The sequence below is a fragment of the Elgaria multicarinata genome, chromosome 14, assembly GCF_023053635.1.
Source record: "Elgaria multicarinata webbii isolate HBS135686 ecotype San Diego chromosome 14, rElgMul1.1.pri, whole genome shotgun sequence".
In the NCBI taxonomy this organism is placed as follows: domain Eukaryota; kingdom Metazoa; phylum Chordata; class Lepidosauria; order Squamata; family Anguidae; genus Elgaria; species Elgaria multicarinata.
The window spans coordinates 3,776,996-3,785,967 of NC_086184.1; the positions used below are offsets into that span (position 1 = coordinate 3,776,996).

Here is an 8,972-nt window from a genome sequence, read left to right on the forward strand (position 1 = left end):
TACCTTGCAGCAAACACGCTGCATTCAGACAGCACAAGAACCCATGGTGGGTTAGTGTAGTGTGTGAACCCAGCCTTTGCAGAGTGGAAGATGTGCTTAATGACTTTGGGTTTTCCTGCCATTTTCTATGTTGGCGACCATGGTAAGTTTTTGGATCCAACCTCCTTCCAATCTCTAAAAGAGTTCTAGATGCAAGAGTTCTGCTTCTAACTTTCCCTTCCCTTCATTCCCTTTTGCTTTTAATGCCTCTGTGGAATGTTGCTACGGCTTGGAGTGTTCTCTGTCTCTTTTCTCCCTTCCATTCCTTCACCTCCATCTGATCTTAAATATCTGCTCTCTCTCTTCTGTGCTTCTGCCCCCCATCCTTCATAGTGTGTGTATTCTCTTCCTGCTTCCATGTCAAACCAATTAATCGCTTTTTGTATGGAATATGATCTGGGGGGTTTGGGCGTCTGATAGGGGGTTGATCTATGGGTATCTTAAGAAGCAGCTTTGAAGAATGAAACCATTGTAAGGTGGACGCGCTATGCACGCTCCCAAAATTCAAGGAATATCCAACCAAGCCGCCATGAATCAATAGGTCAGTTTAGGTCAGGTGATACTCCTTGACCCCTGTTGTCCAACTAGAAGACTTTCTAACTAGGGCTTGTTCTCTCCCTTTGCCACACCCTACCCTTGACTCCGACACCTCCTGTTTCCCACGGGGAATAATCAGTGTTATGCCCTTGAATGTCCCACCAAGGACTCTACTTCTGCCACCATCTGTTCCCATCCAATGTGACTCCATTCTTCTGCGTGCAAGGCCACATTTTTCCATTTCTGTTGCATTCTTTTATTTCCTCCTACTGCTGCATCTCCTCCGTTGACTTCCTTCTTCCTATACTTTCCTTCTCCTCAGTCTTTTTTTTTCTTTCCCCACCCCTCCTGACATTGATAAAAGTTCAGCCAACTTCTTCTTTTTTTCAAACGGATCATCCCAGAGTGCAGGACACGGAATAACGGGCTCAAGTGACAGGAAGCCAGATTCTGGCTGGACATCAGGAAAATCTTCCTGACTGTTAGAGCAGTACGACAATGGAACCAGTGACCTAGGGAGGTGGTGGGCTCTCCCACCTTAGAGGCCTTCAAGAGGCAGCAGGACAACCCTCTGTCAGGGATGCTTTAGAGTGGATTCCTGCATTGAGCAGGGGGTTGGGCTCGATGGCCTTGTAGGCCATTCCAACTCTGCTATTCTATGATTCTATCACTCTTCCACATGATTTTGCTGAAAGCATAACACAGTTCTAGGCCTCCATGGTTCCTGTCAATGCACATTTGCATAAAGGGGTTAAATAGGTATTTTGATGTGGATCTGGAAGAGTGCATGCTGTTGATTTCTTTTTAAAATCCCACAAGGGAATTTTATTCATTTGTTTATTATTACATTGACATCCCGCTTTTTCCCCTCCAACACTTCCACCACTACACCACCCTGGCTCTCTAGAAGGGACCCCAAGGTCGTTTACGTGATTCTCCTCCTCTCCATTTTATCTTTACAACAACCCTGTGAGGTAGGTTAGGCTGAGAGTCAATGATTGGCCCAAACTCACCCAGGTGAACTTCATGGCCGAGTGGGGGCTGGAACCCGGATCTCCCCAGTCTGAGCACTACAACACCTTGGCTCTCTAGAGAGGAAGACTCATTCAGAATGCTTGACACTCCCTCAGGAGCTGTGCGGCCAAAGCAAAGCTTCCTCCATGAGTAGGCCGATGATATCCAGAGTGTTTTCTTGTGATCAAAAGGACAGCAAAGTAACATGGAGCTTCCATCTCCCAAAAGAGTTTTGGATGAGCAAGGAAGAAGGTTTCAAAAGGAGGAGGCAGGCTGGGATTTGCCCTCCCATTGGAAGAAAGGCTACAACAGCCTTCCCCAACCTGCCCCACTTTTAGAGGTGTTAGACTACAACTCCCAGCATCCTCAGGTTGGGGAAGGCTGTCTTTGAAAGAGGAGCAAAATAAGCACTACACCACTCTGGCGATCTAGAATGGAAGATCCATGGGGAGTTCACAGTGTTTGTCTCTCCCACAGATTCAGGTGCATAAAGGAAAGGGAGATGCTATATCCAGTTTTGTTCTGGCTTCAGTCACAACATCTCTAACATATAACGAAATCAGCAACAGGCAGCCCCTGTTCCCAACCTGGCCTGCAGTTGGCCCACCCTTTCACTCATGGCCTGCTAGCCAGTATGAAACAGGTGTGTGACGAGACAGTGTTAGGGTTGCCATATTCTGGATCCACAAAACCAGGACAATTTGGGGTGGCGGGGGGTTGGGGGGAGGCTAGGATATTTTTAGAAAACTGAGCAATATATAAAGGTCTAGGGAAAGCCCAATTTTTCAATTAAATCATCAACAACTGTAAAACCAGACATCTTAAATCCACTGCAACTTACTTCCAAGTAACAGATTTAAGGCTTGCAACCCAAATCCAAGGAGGTGAATTTTTGAAGGGTGATTTTTGGAGGAGTGACTTCCCTTTCCTTTCTCCTCTCTCTCCTTTGCTCTCCTTCACCCCCTTGTCCCCCACTCGCTCCCTCCCTCCCGTCCCCCACAAAACTCTCTCCCTTCATCCACAAATAACCCAGCAGCTCCGCCCCGCACTTACCCTAAAGGTCTGACCACAAGCAGCCAAGCTCACCAAACTCCTTTGCATGGCGTGGGCCTCAGGTAGCCTGAGGAGCGCACGTGCGCCTTTCCTCGCTGTTGTTTCTCCTCTATGCAGCCATAGGCGCAATAAGGTGAGTCACGGTGAGTGACTCAGATGAGCCTGTGGAGGAGCAGTGATGCTCTGGAAAAGACGCTGGATTGATGCATCTTTTTCTCTGCTGCCACCGCTCCACTGAACAGGCTCAAGGCACCATTTTGGAGGTCAGAGTTTCTCCAGCCAGCTGGACCAGGAATCCGAGATTCTTGCCCAGCCGGTCGGGACATTTCAGAATCTCCTGGAAATCGGGGCATTCCCGGTTTTCCAGGATGTATGGCAACCCTAGACAGTGTACATTATCTGCACCTTTACCTGCTCCCATTATTTCCCAAAGTTTTGGCAGATGTTGACAAAACACAAATGCTGGTGTCGGTTGTGTGTTAATTTCCAGGTTACAGGATCTGTTCATATATCCACAGGGAGAAATGGTGCCACATGACCCAAGAGGAACGTGACGATAGCCTGCGGTTTAACGAGAATATAACCTTTGGACAGTTGGGGTAAGTGTGGAATAAATGCCCCCTGCACTGCAAACAGCACTATTTCCTCTTGACTTTCAGTGGCCCCGTTCAGAAGACACTTTAAACCACAGCTTTTATCACGGTGGATAAACCAGAAAGCCGGACCGTGCTCAGAACACACCTTAAACCATGCCTTTGACCACGGTGAATAAAGCTTTTTGCCTTAGTCACCGTGGTTGAATCTTCTGAACACAGAACGGCTTTCTGGCTTAACCACCATGGTTAAAGCTGTGGTTTAAGATGTCTTCTGAACGGGGTCTCTGTTTCTCTCTGCCCACCCCCCCTAAAACCGTAAGATCCCTGCTGGATCAGACCAAGGGTCCATCTAGTCCAGTGATCTGTTCACACGGTGGCCAACCAGTTCCCTGTGGAAACCCACAAGCAAGACGAGTGCAACAGCACCCATGTTCCCCAGCAAGTGGTGTATATAGGCTTACTGCCTCTGATACTGGAGGTAGCATATAGCCGTCAGGATTAGCAGCAATCCTTTCTCTCACCCCCACCCCACCCCACCCCCATGGGCTCTATGTTTGAGCACCTGCCGTTAATGCTTTGAAAATTTGAAATGCTTCTTGTAACGGATGTCAGGGTCCACCTGACGTCCCTGCAAGGTAGGCTCCTGGACCAAACGTCCTAGACTCCCAGGCAACTCGCCTCCCTAACCCTGTCCACAACCGGGATGAGCCAGATGTTCCAGGAACAAAGCATAAACACTCATTAGGGACCAAAGCAAGTTTATTAACACAACTAAAACTAACATGTAAGGCCTTGGTCGGTAAAAGCTAAGCAAAGGGGAAGGGGAAAAGTTGGGGAAGGAAATGGAGGGAAAGGGGTGAGAGACGAAGCTGAGGAAAGGAAGCTAGCAATTACCCCAATAAACCCATCAGTCATTCCACCACCCAGCCGCTGCGGCGGCTGCCTTGTCCAAGATACCCCAACACTTAAAACATAAGAAAAACCTAACTAACTCCAAGCAATCCCCTGGACCTGATCTTCCCTTGACACGTGTGTCATCCAGCAAAGAAGATGGACGCCCTCCAGCACTACAGACTTTTATCCCTTTTTGGCCACCTGGCCCCATGATCCACACCTTCCCAGGCTCCTGGCAACAGGAGCGAGACCCACATTCTTTCCCACAGCTGAAATGAGTTGGCTTCTAAGCACCTCTGATGACCCCCAGGTGCTTCAGGGGGAGTTGGAAAAGCCAGGCCAGGATGACCTCGGCAGGCGCGCCCAGCTCCTTCCCTCCCACCTGAGCATGCTGGCAGGCGAAAAAAGGCAACAGTGAATTAAAGCAAAACCCAGGTCAATGTCCTTCACACTTCTGGGTTTTAATGTTGCTGCCTCGAATGCTTTTAAATGAGGCAGGCTGGTTATACCTTGGAGACGTAGCCGGCACAGAGGAAGCCAGCTTCTACCAGGTCCGTCTGTTTCTCGACTTAGCCCCGGATTGTCTGTTCTGATTGGCAGCAGCTGTCTAGGGTCTTCCCCTCTCCCATGCTCCCACATCCCCTTTTTTCAAGCTGGAGTTGCCAGGATTCAGATCGAGGGACTTCCTTTCCGCCACGGCCCTTCCAGGGACTGGCCGGCGAGATCCCATTACGCCAGTCCTTTTACAACTTCATTGGCTGCCAGTCCAGGTCCGGGCCCGATTCAAAGTGCTGGTATTGACATTTAAAGCCCTAAACGGTTTGGGGCCAGGTTATTCGAAGGAACGCCTCCTCCCATATGTACCTGCCCGGACCTTAAGATCATCCACAGGGGCCCTTCTCCGTGAGCCCCTGCCAAAGGAAGTGAGGCAGGTGGCTACTAGGAGGAGGGCCTTCTCCGCTGTGGCACCCCGGCTGTGGAATGAGCTCCCCAGAGAGGTCCGCCTGGCGCCTACACTGTACTCCTTTCGTCGCCAGCTGAAGACCTTTTTATTCTCTCAATATTTTAACACTTAATTTTAACTGAAATTTAAATTTCACTGTTCTAACTCTGTATTTTAATCTTATATCCATTTTGCTGCGTGGTTTTTATCCTGGTTGTGCTTATTTATACTGTATTTTGTCTTTGTGCTTTTAACCTGTGGGTTGTTTTATCGTGGTTTTAATTTTTGTGAACCGCCCAGAGAGCTTCGGCTATTGGGCGGTATACAAATGTAATAAATAAAATAAATAAAATAAATAAATTCCTCAAACGTTCTCAAGGTTTGCCTCTTTTCTCTCTCCCTCCCTTCCCTGCAGCACTTTCACTCACAACATGTTGGCTTTCGGGCTGAACAAGAAACTTTGCAACGACTTCTTGAAGAAGCAGGCGGTGATCGGCAACCTGGACGAAGGTAAGGCCGCGCGTGCGAGGCGGCCCACGCGGTTCCTTCGGCCACAGTCGGCTCCCGGTAGCCGAGGGGGGAGGAAGAAAAGCGACGACGTCCCTTGAGGATTTGGGAGCTCCAGGTTTAAGCTGCTTGACTCGGGAGCGGGGGGCGGTCAGGGACCCGACCGTCCCCCAAAGCCCCCAAAACACAAGGGTTTCCATGTACAGTGAAAGCATTTCGAGAGTGAAGCACCTTGGAGAGCTCATTTAGAGTCCTGGCTGGTTCTGACCGAAACCTGGAGCGGATTCGCCACTCCACTGTTGTCGGAGCCACCAGCCTCACAGATGGAGGTTCCACATAGCTACCAGGCCACCCAATAGCCTCTGAGGGACTTTGTCTCCTCGTCCGCTTATTTCATGGAATCATAGAATAGTAGAGTTGGAAGGGGCCTACAAGGCCATCGAGTCCAACCCCCTGCTCAATGCAGGAATCCACCCTAGAGCATCCCCGACAGATGCTTGTCCAGCTGCCTCTTGAAGGCCTCTAGTGTGGGAGAGCCCACGACCTCCCTCGGTAACTGATTCCATTGTCGTACTGCTCTAACAGTCAGGAAGCTTTTCCTGATGTCCATCCGGAATCTGGCTTCCTGTAACTTGAGCCCGTTATTCCGTGTCCTGCACTCTGGGAGGATCAAGAAGAGATCCTGGCCCTCCTCTGTGGGACAACCTTTCAAGTTCTTGAAGAGTGCTCTCATGCCTCCCCTCAATCTTCTCTTTATCCAACCCTCTTTGAAAGCCGCCCACGGCTGTGGCTCTCATTGCATCTTGTGTCAACGGAACCCGCACGCTGGTTATTATCCGTCGCGTGAAGGACAGCTTTCTTTTGTCTGTAGCCTAAATCTACCGCCAGGCAGGATGAGCCCAGCTTCTAGTGCGGTGAGAGAAGGAGGAAAATACCTGTGTCAGCCTTTCCCTCCAGGTGTGTCGGACAACAACTCCCAGTGGTCTCCCAGGCAGCTTGTTTTATGTACAGATGGCCCAGAATACTTTGGAGCTTGTGAAAAATGCAAGCAAGGGTGGTAAAATCCCTCACCGCCAACAAAACAGTTGAGCGGTTGCTGCCCTCTTAACACGGCTGCAAAATCTGTTGCTGGCGTCGCGCTCCCCATTTTGGGGTTCCCTCTCCCTGGGGCGGAGTAGTTTTCCGCTGACCTGGAGCGAGGCGTTTCGTTTCCCTGCCGCCCCCCCGCCCCCATCCCATCCCTCCTGAAAACCAGATCGGTCTCATCGCCTCTCTTGTTCACAGAGCAATACAAGCTCCTTAGCGATCACATCGAACAGATGGCCGCTGAGTAGCACCGCGACGGATCAGGACCAGGACATCGGGAAAGGAAGCCGGCAGGAGGAGCAAGATGTGAAACCTCATCTCTGAGACTACCTGAAACTTAAGATGGGCTTCTTCTTTTTTTTAAAAAAAGAGAGATCCACAAAGCCAACAGACCCTGCGCTAAACCTGCATGCTCGTTATCCAACTGTGTAGAGAAGCGCTTGCAGCCTGTAGATGTAGGAGCTCCACAATCCGAAAGACGCCTGCCCTCGCCTGCCGCCTCCACCTCCTTCTCATGCCTTTTCCTCCAAACTGATGGACTTAATAGCATTCTGGGGGATCGTCTGTCTATTAGGCTGAGAGGGCAACCGTAGGAGAGTATAGCATAGCCGTAGAGTTGGAAGGCTGCGTTTTTGAACAGGCCCATCTCTCTCTCTCTCTCTCTCTCTCTCTCTCTCTCTCTCTCTCTCTCTCTCTCTCTCTGCCTCTGCATTGCTGCCAAACGTTTTTAGAAGCACATGGGCTGCCAAGCGTAAAAGTAGATGCATGCAAGGGGGATGCATGAGGTAGGGAAGAGGAGAAATGCAGCCTCGCTTGATGCTTGTATTACTCTGGGAAGCCAATGAACCCAGAGAAAGAAGGGCTTCTGTAGACCTGGGGGTCTCGATGCAAAGCCTCCTGACGGGTGTGTATATATATATATATGTAGGCAGCGGTTTTAACTAGTCCTGCATCGTGTTCCGTTGCAGCGAATTCTGACATAGCCAAGCACGTTTTGCCCGGCCACTTTCTGTTCCCCTCTTTGTTTGCTACAGAGCAAAGGTGGAGGATAGGCCCAGGAAGAGAGAGCTCAGGAGGGGTGCCATCTTCTTTCAAAGGGCCCGGTGGATCTGCTTTCCCAAACGGTCCAGGGAGGAGAAATCCTGAAGGACCCTATAACCACATTCCTGGGCGTGTGGGTGGGGTTTTTTTTGGTGGGGGGAATATCCCAGCTCCCTGCTTTGTGTTGTGAAAGTTTTGGAGCTTTCGCTGTTAGTTCTGGGTAGTCAAAGCAAAATCTTCAGGGAGTTACCATGGGGCACTGCCACTTTTCAAGTTTGATCTTTTCTTGGCCACATAACTTAAATGCGCTTCGTTGCGAGACGATTGCTCTGTGCCCTGTATTGCAGCCCTTATGAGAAGCCAACTTCAGTTCACATAACTTTTTTTAAAAAATCTGGTGTTGATCTGGGTGTAGTATGTATTCTGAACCTTTTTTTTTTTTTACTTTAGTGTAACTGGTATTGAAGTCTGGGGGATTGTGTCCAGTAATGTGGCATTAGGGGCACAGGACGCCTCATCTCCTGACACGACACCCTTTGCAAAGGTTTTCCAGAGAATTGCACTCTGAACACTTGTCTGAGGGCCAAACCATTGTGCTGTGCTGTATGTGTAACATGTATTCTGATCATTATTTTTAAAAAGTTTAGTGTAAGTGCGTGGGGCCTCAATGCAGATAGGGACTGCCATGCATGGGGGGCGGGGCGGGGTGGGAAATAAACCTTCCACTTCCCCCTGCTAAATTCTCCCCACCCTTCACAGGGGCTATAGAAAGGGGTCAAAACCTTGCCATTGATTGAGTTTTTACTTTCTCTGCACAGGGGAAGGGACAGATTTGGGGATGGGGGGAGCAGCTGGGTGGAAATCTTTAAAGCCCCCTCCTCTCACGTACGGTGTTTCCAACCTGGGTCAGGGTCCTGTGCGCCTGCACTAAAGTAAAAATAAATAAAATGTTATGCTCTTCTATGCACTACACATTTAATGTCGTTTAGCCCTAAGTGCTGGGCAAGATAGTTCCAAGTCCGAATTGCGATGGTGACTCATCCCAGGGGGCGTGGAAGGGATGCCCTGTGCCCATTTCCTTGGGGGCGTTCTTCTGACACCTTCGAGGAGCCAGCAGGAGACCTGGGTGCTCTTAACAGTTAGGGATCCCAAACTAACAGGGGTTACTGATCCTATGGAAAATACATTGCTGCTATTTCACACTCAGTGGGCTCGAAGGATGTTTTAAGGTGAGTGAAGTACAGGTGTTGTTTTGCCCCCGT

The 8,972-nt window shown here is 49.7% G+C and overlaps 1 protein-coding gene across 4 annotated transcripts in view; it reads left to right on the forward strand.

Annotated features, from left to right (window-relative positions):
- KIAA0513 (KIAA0513 ortholog) overlaps nt 1-8,093 on the forward strand; it is a 58,786-nt gene extending 50,693 nt beyond the window's left edge. For all 4 annotated transcript variants that reach the window (XM_063141301.1, XM_063141304.1, XM_063141303.1 and 1 more), the window contains 3 exons: nt 3,162-3,242; nt 5,492-5,586; nt 6,868-8,093. In XM_063141301.1, coding sequence (XP_062997371.1) covers nt 3,162-3,242; nt 5,492-5,586; nt 6,868-6,917 — 226 coding nt within the window. In that variant the 3' untranslated portion in view covers nt 6,918-8,093. The remainder of the gene's footprint in view (nt 1-3,161; nt 3,243-5,491; nt 5,587-6,867) is intronic.
- The last annotated feature ends 879 nt before the right edge of the window (nt 8,094-8,972 follow it).